We start from the raw sequence: 23212 nt of genomic DNA, 5'->3' as shown, positions 1-23212 counted from the left end.
CTCATCACAACAGGTGCACTTAATCCCCATCACCTATTTAACTCATCCCACAATGTTTGTTCTCTATAGTTAAGAGTCTATTTCTTGGTTTGTCTCTTTTTTTTCCCCCTTTGTTTGTTTGTTTTGTTTCTTAAATTCCACATATGTGTGAAGTATGTTATTTGTCTTTTTCTGACTCAATTCATTTAGCATTATACTCTTTAGCTCCATCCATGTCGTTGCAAATGGCAAGATTTCATTATTTTTTAGGGCTGAGTAATATTCCATTGTGCATACATAACAAACTGGAGAGCAACATGCAAAAGAATGAAACTGGACCACGTTCTTACACCTTAAACGAAAATAAATTCAGAATGGATTAAAGATCTGAATGTAAGACCTGAAAGCATAAAAATCATAGAGGAGAACACAGAGTAACCTCTTTGGCAACGGCCATGACAACTTCTTCCTAGATAAGCCTCTTCACTATCTTTTTAATAGCGTTTAGAAAACTTCTCAACAGGATGAAATAGTAAAGTACAGATATCCATGGCTCTCTGACTTTCCTAGAAGCCTAATAAGGAAATATACTTATGACAAGTTTTTGGTTTAAAAAGTTACAGGATAATATACATACTTAAGTTCACATTATTAATATAAAAAAAAGATACGAATTATTATATATATATAGAAATAAGTTGAAGAGAATACATAACATGGCATTAGGAATATTAACTTCTGGGAAGTAAAACTGAAGACAGAAAAAAGAATTCATTTCATACCTATCTCCCTTTTAAGATTTATTATTAGCCTTTATAATGTTTATAATTTTAAATATTTTAGAAGTTTAAAATGTAAGCAATAATACATTACTGAGTCTCAACTTAGTCTCATTTATTTTTTTTAATATTTATTTATTTTTTGAGAAAGAGAGAAAGAGAGAGAGAGTGAGCAGGGAGGGGCAGGGAGAGAGGGAGACACAGAATCCGAAGCAGGCCCCAGGCTCTGCGCTGTCAGCATAGAGCCCGATGCAGGGCTCGAACTCATGAACCATGAGATCATGACCTGAGCCAAAGTTGGACGCTCAACTGACTAAGCCATCCAGGCACCCCATCCGGTTATATTAATTCTATATAAGTAATCAAACCTAAGAGGTGGATAGAGTGAATATGATAAACATCTCCAGGACTATAAATTTCAATAATCTTAAGCCATTTTTTTATATTAAAGCATTTGCTAACCATCAAATATGATGGGATAAAAAGATTTAAACCTAGAAATATTTTGGCAAAATTTCTGAATGTGAAGGAAAATTATGTAAGCTTTCAGAATGGAAAACATAAACAAGTTGCTTCCGAAGAAATAAAAAGAACTCAGATTGGTATCACATTTGGCTACTACCACCCATTCCAAGCTTGATGATAAAAGGGGCATTGTCTTCAAAGTTCAGACTTAAATCATCTTTTTTTTTTTTAAGTTTCCTTATTTTAAGAGAGAGAGCACACATGTAGGAGTGGGGGAGCAGCAGAGAGAGAGGGAGAGAGAGAATCCAAAGCAGGCTCCGTGCTGTCAGTGCAGAGCCTGATGTGGGGCTCAAACCCACAAGCTGTGAGATTATGACCTGAGCTGAAGTCAGACGCTTAACTGACTGAGCCACCCAGGTGCCCCTCAACTTAGTCTCATTTAAGTTTCCTAGATGAAGACAAAGAGTATGGCTTATGTTGACTATAATATATACACCAGAATACACAACACGTACTTTAAGGGTAAGAAAATAAAGTGACAGAATTTGTAAGAACAGATCTGGAGGAGTTTCTATTTTGATATCCTTGAGTAAAAATGTTTTCCTTCAAATTATTTGTACATTATGGCATTGAGTTTTAAAAGTACTCAAATGACTAATAATTTTATAACAGCCCCACAAAAATATAAACAGATATTATGTAATCATCTTACATTTAAGAACTAAATGTAAAAATGATGTCAGTGCACAATGATTTATTCAACATGGAAAAGAAATTTAAAAGCCACAATGTGTTTGTTTTTAAATCAAGAGCCTTGCAATAAAAAATAAAAATGATTCTAAAGTGGATGTTACTATATTAAGAACTAAATTTTCAATGTAACAAATTTGTTAAACCACAGAAAACGATCACAGAACAGAATGTGTCAGATCTTATTTTTAGTCCCTTCTTCCAAAGCTCTAGTTTCTACCCCTGTTAGACATTCCCACCTGAAATTCACTCTAAATGTAATACATGTAAAAACCCCAGTATCTTCCCATATTGCCTTCTTTTCTGATTCCTTTATGTCCAAACATAGAACCCATGCCCTTATCAGAATAGGGGCTCAAATATCAGAGGAATATCATGTGTATCTCTTCCTGCCAACATTCAATCAATTTTTAAGTCCTTTACAATAATCTTACCAAAGAAAATGTATGATTATAGCAATCTCCTATTGATTAACCTTTTGTGTCTTCCTAAGGAAAAACACCCACATTCTTTCTTTCCTAGAGTCTATAGCCAACCACATCTGCTCCAAATTCTTTCCAACTTTATATTGCAAGTTCCTCTTTGGCCACTCTAATCCAGCAAAGACAACATGGATCAGCTAATATATTTCCCTGCCCGTCACTTTCCCACTTACTAGCCTCCATTCCCACTTCTCATATTGAACACTAGCAATTCGTTAAGACCCATCTCAAATGCTACCACTTTCATGAAGAAATCCTAATTTTCCCTGCCATGAAAATCCCTCACTTCCCTGACCCCCGCTAAATTATTTGACTTCTATGCCCTTTATTATGGTCCATCTCTTTAACTGTATGTAATTTTTTTCTCTGTATGAGTATACATTTGCAATGTCTTGAGATCAAGGCCTATTTCTAAGTCATTACTGTATATATCCATAGCATATTATCCATAGTGGGTATACATTCAAATATCAATTCAGTGAAGTATTGGAGAATTAACCTGAGAATGAATAAGGACTTCAATAATGGGCAATTCTTCTATAATTTATTCATACATTCAACAAATGAGTCCAAAGTGTTCCAGAGACTATACTAGGAGCTCATGCAATTTCACAAATAAGGATTGTCTAAAAGTAAGAGAAGAGATAATGAGCCAGGAGCACAGAACTCATTACAATTAATGCAACATGTGACTCCAAACATTTTGACAAATACAACATCTTAATGTTTCTTTGTTAACTTGAAGAAAAAAATTAGTGTTTACTTGCATACTTGCATGAAAAAATATACTCAATCTTAAAACAGACAGATCCTGGAAAAGTATGTACATGAAATGTTTATGAACTGTGATGGAATGTGTGTATTTATCTCAACTTTCATAAAAACAAAACATTAACATGACAGTTGAGGGATATAAAAACACAAACTAAAACAGCAAAGATAAGATGGGGTGTGATAACAATGGAGAGGTATCAACAAAATCTGTAATGGAGAAATGTGGATGACATGGTGGCTGGGGAATAGACTGAAAGAAACAGATGAAACTGAAACCCCACTACCTTCATAAGTGGGGTCACCTTGAGAAGTAAGCCCACCTTTCGCTCACAGAAGACCTCAGAGAAATAGACCTCAGAGCAAAAGAAGAAGCCCACCTTTTGCTCACAGAAGACCTCAGCTTATGATTAAAAACAAGAGAAAGAGAAACTGTTCTTATCTGTATGTGAAATAATCTGACCCCTACAATCATCTTACCCCTCCACAAACCCAAAGACAATCGGAGGTGGGACAAAAGGGGCTCTAGATGCAGGAATAACCCACACAGTGGAAAGTAGGGCTGATATTTGGTACTTTTATGATTACCCCAGCAAATATTTAATGAATGCACACTAAATGCCATCTCAAATTTACATTCCAAAACTAAGCTCTACAAATGCTCATCAGGATTTGCTCTCTCCATGGTCTTCCCTATCTCAATGCAGCCCCAGCTGCTCAGACCAAACACTGTGAAGATAACCTTGACTCTTCTATTGCACATTCCATACCCAATCTATCAAGAAATCCTGTTAGATCGGGGTGCCTGGGTGGATCAGTCAGTTAAGCATCCGACTTCGGCCCAGGTCATGATCTCACAGTTTGTGGGTTCAAGCCCTGAGTTGGGCTCTGTGCTAATAACAGCTCAGAAACTGGAGCCTGCTTCAGATTCTATGTCTCCCTTTCTCTCCCTGTCCCTCCCTGACTCGTACTCTGTCTCTGACTCTCAAAAATAAACAAACATAAAAAAAAAAGAAATCCAGTTAGCTCTAACTTGAAATATACTCAGAATATGACCACTTCTCACTACTTCCACTGTCACCACCCTCATCCAAACAATCATCATACCTCAACCAGATGTCCACAACAGCCTCTTAACTGGTCTTCCCACTTCTGTTCATTTTCCTTCATCTACTCTTAGCACAGCAGCAAGAGTAATCCTATGAAAAAGTAAGTCTGATCATGCTCTTCCACTACTCAGAAGCCTCCAATGGCCCTTCCTCACTCTAAGTAAAATCCAGAATCTTTACAATGTCCTATAAACCCTACATAAGCTGACTCCTCGTGACTTATCTGATATTATCTCCTACCATCCTTCCTTTTTCTTAGTGTGTTCTAGCCACACTGACCTCCCCTCTTCCATGCACACACTTGGGCACACACATATATACACTTACAAGTCAACTGGCATTAAGTATAACTCATGGTGAAAACTGGCTGATTTTGAGCAGAGAAATGACATGATATGATTTGCATTTTAAAATAATCACTCCGGGGGCGCCTGGGTGGCGCAGTCGGTTAAGCGTCCGACTTCAGCCAGGTCACGATCTCGCGGTCGGTGAGTTTGAGCCCCGCGACAGGCTCTGGGCTGATGGCTCGGAGCCTGGAGGCTGTTTCAGATTCTGTGTCTCCCTCTCTCTCTGCGCCTCCCCCGTTCATGCTCTGTCTCTCTCTGTCCCAAAAATAAATAAAAACGTTGAAAAAAAAATTAAAATAATCACTCCAGGGGCACCTGGGTGGCTTGGTCGGTTAAGCGTCCGACTTCGGCTCAGGTCATGATCTCGCGGTCCGTGAGTTCGAGCCCCGCGTCGGGCTCTGTGCTGACAGCTCAGAACCTGGAGCCTGTTTCAGATTCTGTGACTCCCTCTCTCTCTGCCCCTCCCCTGTTCATGCTCTGTCTCTCTCTGTCTCAAAAATAAATAAACGTTTAAAAATAAAATAAAAAATAAAATAAAATAATCACTCCGGCTGCTTTAAGATTAAATGGCAGGTGAGCAAGGGCAGGCAGAGGGAGATCAGTTAGCAGGCTGTCCAGACAGTAGTAGACTGGACCAGGGGGCCACGGCAGAAATGGTGGACATGTTTTGAAGACAGAACTAAGAACATGAGTGGACAGATTACTGACTATATCAAAACAAACAAACAAACAAACAAAAAACAAAAAACAAAAAATAAAAACAAGAGTAATATCCAGATTTTCAGCATGGGCAACCTGAATAATGGAGCTGGAATTAACTGAGGTGGGAAAGATTGTGGGTGAAACAGATTTGGGAGGTTGAAGATTAGGAGTTCAGTTTTAGACATGTTAAGATATCCTTTAGACATCCAGATGGAAGTTTCTGGAATATAGCTGGATACATGAGCTTGAATTTTAGAGTTGGGAGGCGGGGCTGGAAATATACATTTGGGAGATGACAGCACACAGATGCATCAGTAAGACTGCATGAGATCACGAGAGAAATGAGTTTAGCTAGAGAAGACGGGGTTCAAGGAATGGGCACTGAACTGTTCTGATATTTAGAAGTTGTAGGATTGGCAAGAAACAGCAAAAAGACACTGAGTAAAAGTGGCCAGAAAATGAGGAGAAAAACCAGGTGAATTGGATGTCCTGGAAGCAAAATGAAAAAAGTGTTTCAATAAAGCAAGTGATCAGCTGTGCTAAATGCTGCTAAAAGGTCAATTCCATCAAGGACTCAGAAATGACCACTGGACGCAGCAGTAACATGGTCATTGCTGACCTTGAAAATGTTTTTCTAGGGTGCTGTGGGCAAAAAGTTGGTGGATTTAAGACAAAATGAGTGGAAATGTACCTGGAAGGGGATGTGATTTAAGAAAGGAGCTTTTATTCACAATTTTCTCTTTTGTACCTAGGTAAAAGGAGGCATCTAAAAATACCAATAGGATAAATCAAATTTAATATTAAACAGCTGGTTTTCTCTGAATACATTGACCTATTTAGGTTCACATTTATCATGCAGGTTCTCATTAGGCACTGAAGGAATATTTTCTTTACCCCTGGAAAAAAAAATGAAACTACAGCAGTTAGAAGATGTTTAATTTTCAGGGAATTCAGATGTCCTGTTATGTTTCATGAACATTAGTGACCTTTTTGGGGCAATTTTGACCATGTCTGGTCTATGGTTAAGGTACCTTGTTGCTTTGCTAATCTATCATCTATCCCAGCTGAGTTTCTAAGCTGCCCAAGCAAAAGATTTGTGAAAACTAGAGAAAAACAATTTTTTTTTAAGAATTACACAAATGAAAGCAAGACCCAAGATCAAAACAGCTGATGCAGACTTCCTGGTTGTATTTAAACCCAAGACATTAAATAAATAATAATAGCAAAAAATTTGCTAATCTTTAAGGAATCCATGACCATTCTTGTCTGGTTTTCATTGAAAACTGGAAAGACTATTCCCAAAATGACTGGTTAAGAGATTAAAACTACAAAGCAGAAAAATGATGGCAAGCACAGGCTATGTAAAAGCACAGACAATAACAAACCAACAGCTAGACTTGCCTCTGACTCATGGAAAAATATGTGAAATCAGGTTATCCCAGCTTAAAAATAATGAATCACACAACTTAGAATACAGATGTCAGGAAAGCACATGATTAAAAATAATAACGGAAGGATATAGAGGTATTCATGCAAACGTCAATTCCATAAAAAAGCAGATTCTGCATTATTTCTTTAGTTGAGAACCCATGAAAAATATTATTGAACATAATTAATGTCTATCTCAGTTAAATATTAAGAGATGCTATTATTTCATTGTAAGCAGTAGTTTTCATACTTTAAGTTTTGATATTCATTCATTCATTCATTTTCTAAGTAGGCTCCATGCCCAACATGGAGCTCAATGCAGGGCTTGAACTCAACAACCCTAAGATCAAGACCTGAATTGAGTGCCTTATGCCCAACCAACTGAGCCACCCAAGCGCCCCAGCTTGGTCTTCTTAAAATCATCTCCGATTCACATATATAAATTAGGTGAAAGCATACTTTAAAAGAATAGATTAAAGAATAGAATAAAGAAAAAACCAGAATAGAATAGATTCATTCGGGTAGAAAATCCAAACTTTGGCAATTATAGAGCATGACAGGAAAACACTGTTAAAGATCCATTACACGGTTGAAGAACAACATGTAAAACTCTACCTGGACTTTAAGCCAATGAAGGCCCAAAGAGGGAGAAGAACCTGAAAACATGAATTCTGGATCTAACTTTGTCATCAATGGTGTTACTTGCTTTGATCACTTAAAGAATCTATGCTTTAGATATCCCCTCTCCCCAACAATAAGCAAACAAATAAATCTGGTGCTTGGACTACAAACTGTTTTTTAATTGATGTATAGTTGACATATGATATATTAGTTTCAGGTGTACAACACTAATTCAACAATTATGTACTTTATAAAATGCTCACCATAGCAAGAGTAGCCACCACCCATCACCATACAAAGTTATTACAATCTTATTGACAATACTCCTTATGCTGTTTTTATTCCTGTGACTTTATTTTTTTTTTAAAGTTTATTTATTTATTTTGAGAAAGGGCACAGAGCAAGCACAAGTGGGGGAAGGGCAGAGAAAGACTCCCAAGCAGGCTCCACGCTGCCAACAGACGGCCTGATGTGGGGCTTGAACCCACGAACCATGAGATCATGACCTGAACCAAAGTCGAGTCAGACGCTTAACCAACTGAACCACGCAGGCGCCCCTGATTCATTTTATAGTTGGAAGTTTGTACCTCTTAATCCTCCTTGGACTACAATATTTTTAAGTTCAATGAATTTTGATAAACTAAGATTTTTTATGTGTCTCATATATAATTTCAAGTTTTAAAAAAGTAAGATTTTTTCACAAAATATGTATTTCATATACTTTTTAATGTATTTATAAATACGTAAGTGAATGTAAATATATAATTTAAATACATACATTTAAATGTCATTTGTAGTGGAAATGGTGGTGCACTGCTCACATCTTCTTCCTCCCCCCATTTCCCAATTTTCAGGTTCAAAACACGAATTCCTCAACCTCCCCACTGCTGAAAATGTTTCCTGTAGAGCTCATTCCTGAGACCCCTCCCCAGGAACTGCTAGCCACAGAAGGAAGCTTGCATGCCCATCTCTAAGTGTCTTTTCCTGGAGATATCTCACTTCTAGTGACTGGCCAATTACAGAGTACAAAGATGTAGCTTCCTGACCTCAATACAGGACAACCTGAACTACCATTTATGTGTAGTGGCTGTCAGAACTGCTGAGGCCTCCGTTGAGCCTTTACCCAGCATTTCAACTCCTGTCTTGTGTTCTCAGGTGCTGTCCTGAGTGCGCTCTCCACAAACCTCCCTCAGGAAAATCTCTACTTCTCAGTCTGTTTCCCAGGAAACTCAACTTAAAACATTTATCCTACAGGCTAGTAAACCACAGGAGGCAAAATTTCCATTGCTCCAAATGACTGTTTCTAAACCAATCTGGGGCCAGAACTTAGTCACTGCATGCTGCAGAATGAGGCAAACAAAACGAAACAAACAATTCCATTCCATTTAATCGCATCGTGGCTCTCCAGTCATTCTCTGAAATTACAACCATAACAGCTTCTAACTTACTGAGAACTTACTGTATACCAAGTACCAGGCTTAGCACTTGATGATATCTTTGTAATTAAGATTCAGAGTAACTGCATTAGAGAAGTTACTAGTATTAGCCACATTTTTTTAATATGAAATTTATTGTCAAATTGGTTTCCATACAACACCCAGCGCTTATCCCAACAGGTACCCTACTCAATACCCATCACCCTCCCTCCCACCCCCCATCAACCCTCAATTTATTCTCAGTTCTTAAGAGTCTCTTATGGTTTGTCTCCCTCCCTCTCTAACTTTTTTTTTCCCCTTCCCCTTCCCCTCCCCCATGGTCTTCTATTAAGTTTCTCAGGATCCACATAAGAGCGAAAACATATGGTATCTGTCTTTCTCTGTATGGCTTACATCACTTAGCATAACAATCTCCAGTTCCATCCACGTTGCTACGAAAGGCCATATTTCATTCTTTCTCATTGCCACGTAATATTCCATTGTGTCTATAAACCACAATTTCTTTATCCATTCATCAGTTGATGGACATTTAGGCTCTTTCCATAATTTGACTATTGTTGAATGTGCTGCTATAAACATTGGGGTACAAGTGCCCCTATGCATCAGCACTCCTGTATCCCTTGGGTAAATTCCTGGCAGTGCTATTGCTGAGTCATAGGGTAGATCTATTTCTAATTTTTTGAGGAACCTCCACACTGTTTTCCAGAGCGACTGTACCAGTTTGCATTCCCACCAACAATGCAAGAGGGTTCCCATTTCTTCACATCCTCGCCAGCATCTATAGTCTCCTGATTTGTTCATTTTAGCCACTCTGACTGGCATGAGATGGTATCTGAGTGTGGTTTTGATTTATATTTCCCTGATGAGGAGTGATGTTGAGCATCTTTTCATGTGCCTGTTGGCCATCTGGATGTCTTCTTTAGAGAAGGGTCTATTCATGTTTTCTGCCCATTTCTTCACTGGATTGTTTTTTTTTCGGGTGTGGAGTTTGGTGAGTTCTTTATAGATTTTGGATACTAGCCCTTTGTCCTATATGTCATTTGCAAATATCTTTTCCCATTCCGTTGGTTGCCTTTTAGTTTTGTTTGTTTCCTTTGCAGTGCAGAAGCTTTTTATCTTCATGAGGTCCCAATAGTTCATTTGTGCTTTTATTTTTGCATTTTTAGTTCATTTTCCCTTGCCTTTGAAAAGGTGTCAAGTAAGAAATTGCTGCGGCTAAGGTCAGAGAGGTTTTTGCCTGCTTTCTCCTCTAGGGTTCTGATGGTTTCCTGTCTCACATTCAGGTTCTTTATCCATTTTGAGTTTATTTTTGTGATGGTGTAAGACAGTGGTCTAGTTTCATTCTTCTGCATGTTGCTGTCCAGTTCTCCCAGCACCATCTGCTAAAGAGACTGTCTTTTTTCCATTGGATATTCTTTCCTGCTTTGTCAAAGATTAGTTGGCCATACTTTTGTGGATCCAATTCTGGAGTCTCTATTCTATTCCATTGGTCTATGTGTCTGTTTTTGTGCCAATACCATGCTGTCTTGATGATTACAGCTTTGTAGTAGAGGCTAAAGTCTGGGATTGTGATGCCTCCCACTTTGGTCTTCTTCAAAATTACTTTGGCTATTCGGGGTCTTTTGTGGTTCCATACAAATTTTAGGATTGCTTGTTCTAGCTTCGAGAAGAATGCTGGTGCAATTTTGATTGGGATTGCACTAAATGTGTAGATAGCTTTGGGTTGTAGTGACATTTTAACAAGATTTATTCTTCCAATCCATGAGCATGGAATGTTTTTGAATTTCTTTATATTTTCTTCAATCTCCTTCATAAGCTTTCTATAGTTTTCAGCATACAGATCTTTTACATCTTTGGTTAGATTTATTCCTAGGTATTTTATGCTTCTTGGTGCAATTGTGAATGGGATCAGTTTCTTTGTCTTCCTGTTGCTTCATTATCCGTGTATAAGAATGCAACTGATTTCTGTACATTGATTTTGTATTCTGCGACACTGCCAAATTCATGTATCAGTTCTAGCAGACTTCTGGTGGAGTCTATAGAGTTTCCCATGTACAATATCATGTCATCTGCAAAAAGTGAAAGCTTGACTTCATCTTTGCCAGTTTTGATGTCTTTGATTTCCTTTTGTTGTCTGTTTGCTGATGCTAGAACTTCCAACACTATGTTAAACAACAGCGGTGAGAGTGGACATCCTTGTCATGTTCCTGATCTCAGGGGGAAAGTTCTCAGTTTTTCCCCATTGAGGATGATATTAGCTGTGGGATTTTCATAAATGGCTTTTATGATGTTTAAGTATGTTCCTTCTATCCCGACTTTCTCAAGGGTTTTTATTAAGAAAGGATGCTGAATTTTGTCAAATGCTTTTTCTGCGTCAATTGACAGGATCATATGGTTCTTTACTTTTGTTTTATTAATGTGATGTATCACACTGATTGATTTGCAAATGTTGAACCAGCCCTGCAGCCCAGGAATGAATCCCACTTGATCATGGTGAATAATTCTTTTTATATGTTGTTGAATTTGACTTGCTAGTATCTTATTGAGAATTTTTGCATCCATATTCATCAGGGATATTGGCCTGTAGTTCTCTTTTTTTGCTGGGTCTCTGTCTGGTTTAGAAGTCAAAGTAATGCTGACTTCATAGAATGAGTCTGGAAGTTTTCCTTCCCTTTCAATTTTTTGGAACAGCTTGAGAAGGATAGGCATTATCTCTGCTTTAAATGTCTGGTAGAATTCCCCAGGGAAGCCATCTGGTCCTGGACTCTTATTTGTTGGGCGATTTTTGATAACTGATTCAATTTCTTCACTGGTTATGGGTCTGTTCAAGCTTTCTAGTTCTCCCTGTTTGAGTTTTGGGAGTGTGTGGGTGCTTAGGAATTTGTCCATTTCTTCCAGGTTGTCCAGTTTGTTGGCATATAAGTTTTCATAGTATTCCCTGATAATTGCTTGTATTTCTGAGGGATTGGTGGTAATAATTCTATTTTCATTCATGATTTTATCTATTTGGGTCATCTCCCTTTTCTTTTTGAGAAGCCTGGCTACCGGTTTATCAATTTTGTTTATTTTTTCAAAAAACCAATTCTTGGTTTCATTGATCTACTCTACAGTTTTTTAGATTCTATATTGTTTATTTCTGCTCTGATCTTTATTATTTCTCTTCTGCTGGGATTGAGGTGTCTTTGCTGTTATGCTTCTAGTTCCTTTAGCTGTGCTGTTAGATTTTTTATTTGGGATTTTTCTTGTTTCTTGAGACAGGCCTGGATTACAATGTATTTTCCTCTCAGGACTGCCTTCACTGCATCCCAAAGCATTTGGATTGTTGTCTTTCCATTTTCATTTCTTTCCATATATTGTTTAATTTCTTCTCTAACTGCCTGGTTGACCCATTCATTTTTTAGTAAGGTGTTCTTTAACCTCCATGCTTTTGGAGGTTTTCCAGACTTTTTCCTGTGGTTGATTTCAAGTTTCATAGCATTGTGGTCTGAAAGTGTACATGGTATGATCTCAATTCTTTATACTTATGAAGGGCTGTTTTGTGACCCAGTATGTGATTTATCTTGGAGAATGTTCCATGCACACTCAAGAAGAAAGTATATTCTGTTGCTTTGGTATGCAGAGTTCTAAATACATCTGTCAAGTCCATCTAATCCAATATATCATTCAGGGCCCTTGTTTCTTTACTGATTCTGTGTCTAGATGATCTATCCATTGTTTTAAGTGGGATATTAAAGTCCCCTGAAATTACCACATTCTTATCAATAAGGTTGCTGATGTTTGTGATTCATTGTTTTATGTATTTCAGGGCTTCTGTATTCGGTGCATAGACATTTATAATTGTTAGCTCTTCCTGATGGATAGACCCTGTAATTATTATATAATGCCTTTCTTCATCTCTTGTTATAGCCTTTAATTTAAAGTCTAGTTTGTCTGATATAAGTATGGCTACTCCGGCTTTCTTTTGACTTCCAGTAGCATGATAGTTCTCTATCCCCTCACTTTTCAACTGAAGGTGTCCTCAGGTCTAAAATGAGTCTTTTGTAGACAGCAAATAGATGAGTCTTGCTTTTTTATCCATTCTGATACCCTATGTCTTTTGGTTGGAAGATTTAGTGCATTTACCTTCAGTATTATTATAGAAAGATATGGGTTTAGAGTCATTGTGATGTCTGTAGGTTTCATGCTTGTAGTGATGTCTCTGGTACTTTGTGGTCGTTGCAACATTTCACTCACAGAATCCCCCTCAGGATCTCTTGTAGGGCTGGTTTAGTGGTGATGAATTCCTTCAGTTTTTGTTTTTTTGGGAAGACCTTTATCTCTCCTTCTATTCTTAATGACAGACTTGCTGGATAAAGGATTCTTGGCTGCATACTTTTTTTCTGTTCATCACACTGAAGATTTCCTGCCATTCCTTTCTAGACTGCCAAGTTTCAGTAGATGAATCCATCACTAGTCTTATCGGTCTCCCTTTGTAAGTTAGAGCCTGTTTATCCCCAGCTGCTTTCAGAATTTTCTCTTTATCGTTGTATTTTGCCAGTTTCACTATGACATGTCTTGCAGAAGATCCATTCAAGTTATGTCTGAAGGAAGTTCTCTATGCCTCTTGGATTTCAATGCCTTTTTCCTTCCCCAGATAAGGGAAGTTCTCAGCTATGATTTGTTCAAGTACACCTTCAGCCCCTTTCTCTCTCTCTTCCTCTTCTGGAATTCCTATGATATAGATATTGTTCCATTTGATTGCATCACTTAGTTCTCTAATTCTCCCTTCATACCCCTGGATTTTTTTAACTCTCTTTTTCTTACCTTCCTCTTTTTCCATAATTTTATCTTCTAATTCACCTATTCTCTCCTCTGCCTCTTCAATCTGAGCTGTGGCCGCCTCCATTTTATTTTGCACCTCATATATAGCATTTTTTAACTCCTCATGACTATTTCTTAGTCCCTTGATCTCTGTAGCAATAGATTCTCTGCTGTCCTCTATGCTTTTTTCAAGCCCAGCGATTAATTTTGTGACTATTATTCTAAATTCTTGATCCATTATTGCTTAAATCGTTTTTTGATCAATTCATTAGCTGTTGCTGCTTCCTGGAGTTTCTTTTGAGGAGAATTCTTCTGTTTTGTCCCTTTGGGTAGACCCTGCGGTAGCTCCAAACTGCAGGGCACTTCCCCTGTGCTGTCTGGAGAAACCTGTGTTCATGGGCAAGGCTGCAGTCAGACCCAATGTCTGCCCCCAGCCCACCTCTGGGGCCACAATCAGACTGGTGGGTACCTTATCTTCCCCTCTCCCAGAGGCAGGACTCACTGTGGAGTGGTGTGGCCCTGTCTGGGCTACTTGCACACTGCCGGGCTTGTGGTGCTGCTCTGATGGGATCTGGCATATTAGCCGGGGTGGATCCACAAGGTGCACAGGGGCAGGAGGGGCAGGCTTAGCTTGCTTTGCTGTCAGTGGTCCCCTGCGGGAGGGGCCCTGCAGCACCAGGAGGGAGGCAGACCCTTCAGAGGGATGGATCCACAGAAGCACAGCATTGGGTGTTTGCAAGGTGCAAGCAAGTTCGGTGACAGGAGCTGGTTCCCTTTGGAATTTCGGCTGCGGATGGGAGAGGGAGATGGCGCTTCCCAGCGCCTTTGTTCCCCACCGAACTAAGCTCTGTCTTCCGGGGCTCAGCAACTCTCCTTCCTGGTGTCCTCTCGCCCTCCCCGCTCTCTGAGAGCAGAGCTGTTGACTTTTAACATTCCAGATGTTAGGTCCCACTGGCTGTCAGAACTCATAGAGTCCGGCCCCTCCGCTTTTGCAAGCCAGACTTTGGGGGCTCTACCTTGCCCGGCAGGCTGCCCCTCCACCACCCCAGCTCCCTCCTGCCAGTCCGTGTAGCACGCACCACCTCTCCGCCCTGCCTACCCTCTTCCGTGGGCCTCTTGTCTACACTTGGTTCCAGAGAGTCCATTCTGCTATTCTTCTGGCAGTTTTCTGGGTTATTTAGGCAGATGTGGGTGGAATCTAAGTGATCAGTAGGAGTAGGTGAGCCCAGTGTCCTCCTACGCTGCCATCTTCCCTCGAGAGCCTTCGAAACCTAGCCACATTTAATAAAGAAGTGAACCAAACTATGTCAGTAGTCATAGGACCAAGTGGGGGAATCTAGGCCTCCAATCCAAGCTGTATGATTCCAAACTCCATGGTCTAACACTACAGGATGGCCTCTGATTGCCATCAATCTTGTCAGCAAACACATGCCTGGTGGTTCTGCTGGAGAGAATGCAGGTGCATTCGAAGAAAATAATCACGAATTCCTGGGAACAACCACCAGATTAACACACGTTCCTTGTGTAAGAAAGTCAATGTCAAGTGTAAGAAATGCTGAAGCACTTTAAAGAATGAAAACTCCAACCTCTGCATGCCTAATTAAATCAGTACTCAAAATTTAGTTTTACTTTGAAATTGTGAAACGTAACATAGTGCTTCTGTACATTATCTTTTGTACTCAGTTTTTGTATTTTCAGTTTTAAAAGTTTTATCTTCATTTTTAAAAAATGAGATAAAAGTCAAACTATTGAATTTATAGTTGTATATTTTATAGTTTTTATTTTTCTGTGCATTGGCACTGTATAGGAAAATAGGCATTAGATTCTTTTCTAGTAGGGGAATCTGAACTTCAACTCTGCACTACACAGAAGAACTTAGTAGTATGCACAATCCAAAACTTTCAATTGCATATTTATCTAACATTTTTATAGTTTCAGTAAATTTCTCTCTTAATGGCAGTTCTCTTTTCTCCAGCAACAAGGATTTCCAAAAGCAATAGGAGTCTCAGAACTATGAATGCCCTGAACATCAATGGATGATGAGTCAGGAGAGAGTATAGAATAGCTTAGCTGGCAACATGATTTTCTGCCAGGCAGGTCTGTGTTTGAATCTCACCTGTGCCACAAAAGAGCTGTATGACTTTGGATATGTTATTTAATCCAAGGCACATTATTTTCTACATCATACAAGATGAACAATACATGTTTCATAGGAATATAATAAAAATTAAAAATATACTATTTTCAGGGAGCCTGGTGGCTCAGTCGGTTAAGTGTTCAACTTCAGCTCAGATCATGAACTCGCAGTTCATGGGTTCGAGCCCCTTCATCGGGCTCTGTGCTGACAGCTCAGAGCCTGGAGCCTGCTTCACATTCTGTGTTTCCCACTTTGTCCCTCCCCCACTCACTCACACCCCCCCCCCAAAAAATAAACATCAAAAAAAAATTAAAAATAAATAAAATATATTTTCAAAGCTTATGAAAGAACTTTGAGGCACTTAATTAGTAGGGACTATTAACCTTAATTTACATACTTTTTAGTGGGAATCAGCAAGTGGGAAATTGCTTTGTTTTGCTTTATTTTAAAGGAACCCTTAAGGGAAATACCCAGTGAAAATGTTTGAGAAGCATGCATTTTACATGTAGTGCCAAGTAGAAGTAATTGGACAAAAACAAAGAAATGGCAGGAAAAGACAATAAATTAACATAATGGCATGACATAAAATTTAGCTTAGAAATGTTTGTTTTACTCAAATTCATTTCTAGGCAGCAGCAAGATTTGCCTCTTTTCCCTCTTATGAAAATAGAAACTCCCTTGGGGGATAGTAGGAGTTGAGTCCGCCAGTAACCCCCCGAAATCTGGGAAGGCTACAAACCATTTCCTAAGCCTACACAAGTACACGATACACAGATGGTCCGATGAAAAGAATTTCCTTTGCCTTAATTTTTTTTGGAAGCCAACCATTGTTACAATTTAAACTATGAGATAGAGATACAAATATATATATATATACTTAAAATAAGAACATTTTGAATACAAAACCTAAACTTGCAAAACAAAGACCTATTTCAATGTATGGGTTGCTAGTCAAACCTAAAAAATACTGATAGGATTTGTCAGATAAGCACAGAAATTAGGAACAAGGAATTTTTCCACTGTGAGCCCAGGGAGTGGGGGATGGGAGGTGAAAAAGGACTTGTTTCTGACCAGATGTTTTCCATGGATTGTTTCCCTTTGCCTTTAGTGTATCTCCTCCAAGCACCTTTGCCATAAGTACATTCTAGTTGGCAGAGGCTAAGGATGTTGGTAAACATCTTATAATGTGCAGGACAACATGCCACATCAAAGAATTATCTAACCCAAAATGTCAATAATGCTGAGGTTGAAAAGTCCTGATCTAGCACAAACATCCTTCTAAACATCCTGGGGAGACAGCTTTCTAAGGTTCTGGACTGGTGTCTCACTGTTAGAAATGTTTTTATCATATTGAATCAAAATTTATTTCTCTAAAACTTTTTAGCTATTTGTACACCTTAGGATCCCAGAGGAAAAACATCTAATTCTTCATCTACATGACAGATTTTCAAATGCTGAGACTACTGTCATATCCCCCAAATTTCTCATTTTCAGATTGAAAAACCACATGTTGATGTCCTATCCCTGCTCCTCAACAACAACAACAAAAAGAAAAAGCAATATACCATAATTGCAAAAGTGAAGGCAATAATCCAAATTAAAAGGAAACATTTTGAGATTATGAAAAAAAAATAATAGTATAGTTACCAAGTACTGACCCCCATCAGAGATACACTCCCGGCACAGAACTCATAAGCAACAGAGCTGGGGTTGAATCATCAACTTCATGTTCTTTGTGTGAATACCCACTACCCTTTCACATCACATATAATCCTTTTCTCAACTCTCTGTCCTACTTTCAGTTCTTCTGTCTTTCGCCTGGCCCCCTCTTCCTTCCCTCCTACTGTTACAGAACCTGGTCTGGATTACCCGGAGGAAGAACCAAGTGGCACTCTGGCACTCGGAGATCTTGGAAGGCAGGAGGTTTATTTCACACCTGCAGGCTCAGAGATCACTCTCCAGAGGTCTGAGCCCAGAGCATAAGCAGAAGGAACCATTTACCGTCTGTTACTTCCGCATTCCACATTAGTAGTAACTTGGCACACGTGGCAAGCGGGGTAGGCAGAAGAACCTGGAGGGGAGTCTTCGGGTGGGACCGGAATTTCCCTATCAGTTCTGTCGGCCATCTTATAACAGATTTTTCCTATCACTACCTGTGCCCGCAGCCAGCTCCACGGCTATCACAGTTTTTTCCCCATCACCTGTTTGGGAAACAGATGAGGCCACTGGAGGCACTTGCCAAAAGCCCTTATGTCCTACATGCCACTCTTTTAAATTTCTCCTTTTGCCCTGTGAAATGGTCCTAGGACAACCAAAAGAGAGTAGATCTAGAAGCTTCTACTAGGCATGTAGCATAGGAGAAAAATTCTTGGCTTTTCTGTTTTGAGAGAGCATAAACATTTTCAGTGATACAATGTAAACTATCTTTTCTGTTTTTATTGAAGCTGGATGATGAGAACATGGAGGTCGATTATACCACTCTCTCTACTTTTATGTATGTTGGGAAATATTTTTGTAAAAAAGTAAAAAACCCCTCTTCTCTGTATTTAACATTCAGCAACCATCTTCCTTTCTCCTTCCATATTCTCTATTTAATGCTATGGTGAAGAAACTATTTTCAAAATAAAGCCTCATGTTGTAAACCTTAAATATACACAATTTCTCATTTTTCAATTACACATCTATAAACCTGGGAAAAAATAGAGTCAAATACAAGATTAACTTCGGAAGTAAATTTTGTATGACCCCAAGAGTAGACCAAACTTTTTAAACTACTTACATAGAGACAAACATATGTGTGCACTTTCTCCCTTTTCCATTCTTCCCTTTCTCATTAGTGTTACCAATTTCATGTTTATGGGATGTATGAAATCAAAGACATGGAAATGCATCATACAACTACCAGAACTAAACATGGTGTGGTGGATGCAATTGTGTGAAAATGGCTTCATGATTCAGCCAAACCATCATACAGGAAGGTCTTTTCATCACATTTACTAGCCAAGCATCCTACTGTCTCATGGAACAAGGGCAATATTTAACCCCATTGTAGGGTATACATATCCTAAAGGAGTGAAGGCCATGATGTGGCTCCATGGCTCCCGGTAACAGCTGGGTCCTAGACTCTGTGGTCCTGGTTTTGAATCCCATGAGGACAACTAAGTTTGCACTGGTCTTCAAAACAACATATTTCCCTTCTCACTCTATCCAGCTGCCCACATGGCACCAGATGAAAGGGTGTCACCAGACTGAATAAACAACTGTAAATTAATGTCTGCCACAAAGTAGGCCAGCATTCCCATCTTTCTTGATAAAACGGGATATTGTCAATCACTGGACTAGATCCCAAGCTACCTTTCCTTAATCATTAATAAATAAGTTTGCTATGTACAAACAGAATGAGAAATTTGAAGCAATTAAATACTATTGAGCAAATGTCTGTGTTTTCTCTAACCATTTGACACTTCCTTTCTGCTTCCTTTATCCTTTAAATATAGATTTTTCTGGCCTAGCTGTCTTTACAAGGATATGTTCTCAAGGGACAAACTCACAATGAAAATACAAATCATAATAATTGCTAGCATACGTTTACATGTACCTGACACTTTCCATGTTCCAGGCTTTGTTCTACATACTTTACTTGTAGAAGATCATTTAAACACACAACATACCTAGGAATAGACAATGTGTTTATATGGCAATATTACTCTGGTGGAATAAATGCACAGAAAAATGAATAACTTGGCCAAGGTTTCCAAGTTTTCAACATAACACATCAAATTTGAGGGGTGCCTAGGTGGTTCAGTCAGTTAAGCGTCAGACTCTTGATTTCAGCTTAGATCATGATCTCATGGCTAGTGAGTCTGAATCCCATATGGGGCTCTGCACTGACAGTAGGAAGCCTGCTTGGGATTCTCTCTTTCTCTCTGCCCCTCCTCTGCTCTCTCGCTCTCTCTCTCTCTCTCTCTCTCTCTCTCTCAAATTAAATATACATTAAAAAAAATTTTTTTTTTTTTTTAAATTTTTTTTTCAACGTTTATTTATTTTTGGGACAGAGAGAGACAGAGCATGAATGGGGGAGGAGGCAGAGAGAGAGGGAGACACAGAACCAGAAACAGGCTCCAGGCTCTGAGCCATCAGCCCAGAGCCTGACGCGGGGCTCGAACTCACGGACCGCGAGATCGTGACCTGGCTGAGGTCGGATGCTTAACAGACTGCGCCACCCAGGCGCCCCTAAAAAAATTTTTAAGGGGCCCCTGGGTGGCTCAGTCGGTTGGGCATCTGACTTTGGCTCAGGTCACGATCTCACAGTTCATGAGTTCGAGCCCCATGTCGGGCTCTGTGCTGTCAGCTTGGAGCCTGGAGCCTGCTTCCAATTCTGTATCTCCCTCTCTCTCTGCCCCTCCCCTGCTCTGTCGGGCTCTGTCTCTTTCTCCAAAATAAATGAACATTAAAAAAATTTAAAAAAAAAGTTTTTTTAAATAACACATCAAATTTGAAAGTGGTTGCCATTCCCAGTACAACCCTACCCCTGCATCCCAGCACTTAGGCACCAGTGATTTTGCTGCCCACCCCCCCACATCTGTTCAATTTTATTTGCATATCTTAAGCATATATTTAAACATGTGGGTCCTGTTCTTAGTTACTTTTGCTAGAAATTGAAAAAAAAATCTCAATTTCCATCATCAATTGGAAATACTAAATTAATTACAGTACTTTCCTACTGTGAAATATTATGCAGTCATTAAAAACAATGCGACATACACAAATATAGTAACATGGAAAGCTGTCCATGATATATTGTGTTTTCTTTTGTTGTGTTTATTTATTTTGAGAAAGAGAGAGAGAGGGAGGGGGGGAGAGAGAGAGAGAGAGAGAGAGAGAATCCCAAGAAGGCTCTGCACTGTCAGCACAGAGCCCAGTGGGGGGCTAGATCCCATAAACTGTAAGATCATGACCTGATCTGAAATCAATACTTGTACACTTAACAAACTGAGCCACCCAGGCTCTCCAGCCATGTTATATTGCTGAGTGAAAAGAGCAAATTATAAAACAAATGATCTAGCAAACAGATATCAAACATCTATATATGCCTAACTCTACAGGAAAATGTCTGTAAGAATATATGCCAGATTCTGGAAGAAAGGATTGAAAAGTGGGGGGAATGAGGAAAAGTTCCCATTTTATCTCATCTATTTGTGAATTGTTTACTTTTTGATAATAGACTCATGTTATATTTATAATGCAGAAAAGAATGTTAAACAATGTGCTGACAGGCTAAAAATATCTGATGAAGTCATTACTTAGCCAGATCTTCCCCCTACCCATTATTTATTCCATTTTATTTCTCTAACTTGGTTTTCCTTTCCCTCCCAACACACAGCCTGGGCTCCAATTACACTGGACTTTTTCTTTTCTAAACACTGCTTGGATTTTCTTAGGCTTCCACTCAACTCAGAGTACCCTCTTTATCATTAAATTCAACCTCTCTAAAGAAAACCATACATATTATATTTGGATACACAGTTCATAATGGGAAAAATGTAAATAGCCAGGAAATTTTCTGTATTTTGAATCAATAAGCTTTAATACATTTAAATGTATTGCTTCCTGGATTGTAAACTCTCAGAAAATAATAAATAGCTACAAAGTTTCTGAACAGATATTTTTTTGGATAAAAAAAAAGGCTTAGTTAGACATGTAGGATATTGTGATAGCCTTGCATGATTTTTAGAATGACGTGGAATATACACACACAAAAGAAATACACATTTCACTCTAAAAAAATTCTTAAAATCAAAAACAAGTTTCTTACCATTGTGAGGGTAAATGGATGGTTTTCTAACGCAGACACACTGGGACAATGTAGAATAATATACTAAAAAACAACAAACATAGTTTCTAAGTGACCAAAAGAGAAGTTCAAGCATTCCAATGATGGCATGAATGCTGATTTTCAAAACTTATATCAAGATAAAGGGAATTTAAAAGTTACTAAACACTGACTCACCTGGCCAGGTCTCGCTTTAAAATTTTCTTTGACCATTCGGATTTCCATGACATCTGAGGGATGACGTATGACCGAGATGATGGTGACTGGCTTATTGCTCCGGATACACCTGTAAAGTCTTTCAGCACAATACAGGCACAAAGGTCCAGAAATCCAAAGCCAAGTCTAGTGGAGAATTTTTTAAATATACTTTAAGAAATACTTGTATTGTAGGAATCCTTATCTCCTGCTCAATTGTTTATGTCACACATTACAGTAATGAAATTTTAATCTATATTTTGAATAATAAAATGTAAAGAAAAATGAATGAAAAATAAGATGCTCACTGCAACTTATTCACACAAGACTAAAGTATGAGATAAAAAGGGAGGAGCACCTGGGTGACTCGGTCAGTTACACATCTGACTCTTGATTTCGGCTCAGGTCATGATCTCACAGTTCGTGAATTCAAGTGCCACAGTGGGCTCCATGCTAACAGTGCAAAGCCTACTTGGTATCCTCTCTCTCTCCCTTTCTCTTCCCCTCTTCCACTCTCTCTCTCTCTCAAATAAATAAACTTTAAAAATAAATAAATAATGAAAAATAAAAGGGGAACTGATGTGCCATATTACCAGGTATGCATACATTGTTTCATATGTTCCTCTATGTATACCATAAACACATAATGCATGTATATACAGTATTTTATCTAAAGAGAGAAGGGAAATTAAGTGCTCAAATCAATTTGAAGATGATTTCAGAAAAAATTGTACCACTCCAATATCTGTTAAAAAAAAAGAAAATCCTGGATATATATGTATTTTTCTTTCTATTTTTAAGGTATTAAAATGTTTTAGTTTGCAGGAGCAGTTGGAATTCTTCAGAATGTCAGGTAAGTTTATTTAGAGTATTTTTTAAATACTTTTATCTATTTATTTTTTATTTGAGTGTAGTTGACACACAATGTTACATTAGTTTCAGGTATACAACTTAGTGATATGGCAAGTTTACACATTATACTATGTTCACGATAAGTACAGCTACTATCTGTTCCACGTTTATACAATGCAAAATATGTTTATGCATAGATTTTAAAATATAGGACATACTACGCATGCTGCTTACAACTTTTACATAATAAAAGTAATAGGAACAGAAGATAACATATAGAATTTGGGCAGTGTGACAATTTCACATGTGTGCTGTATAGATATCCCAGATCCCAGGATAACTAGCTGCATGCTCTCAGAAGTACGGAAGCCTGTGTGATCAACCCTTCCTTTAGAACTGCACACTTTATTTCCCTCATCACTTGGAGACCTCTGATCCAAACTTATTTTAATGGTTACTTTTTTAAACCTTACTTACATAGCTATTTCAGACCTTCCTCCTTCCTTGCAGACAGATCATGCCTCTT

General features: G+C 38.6%; 1 protein-coding gene across 7 annotated transcripts in view; it reads right to left on the bottom strand.

The window, feature by feature from the left end:
- NOX4 (NADPH oxidase 4) overlaps positions 1 to 23212 on the bottom strand; it is a 170649-nt gene that overhangs the window by 83010 nt on the left and 64427 nt on the right. For 6 of the 7 annotated variants that reach the window (XM_045038630.1, XM_045038631.1, XM_045038628.1 and 3 more), the window contains 2 exons: positions 21817 to 21981; positions 21622 to 21684 (listed from right to left, as the gene is read on the bottom strand). In XM_045038630.1, the coding sequence (XP_044894565.1) occupies positions 21622 to 21684; positions 21817 to 21981 (228 nt within the window). The remainder of the gene's footprint in view (positions 1 to 21621; positions 21685 to 21816; positions 21982 to 23212) is intronic. The other variant, XM_045038629.1, reaches the window with a different exon arrangement.

Source organism: Felis catus, chromosome D1 (genome assembly GCF_018350175.1).
Source record: "Felis catus isolate Fca126 chromosome D1, F.catus_Fca126_mat1.0, whole genome shotgun sequence".
Classification (NCBI taxonomy): Eukaryota; Metazoa; Chordata; class Mammalia; order Carnivora; family Felidae; genus Felis; species Felis catus.
This window is presented reverse-complemented; position numbering and strand designations above follow the sequence as displayed.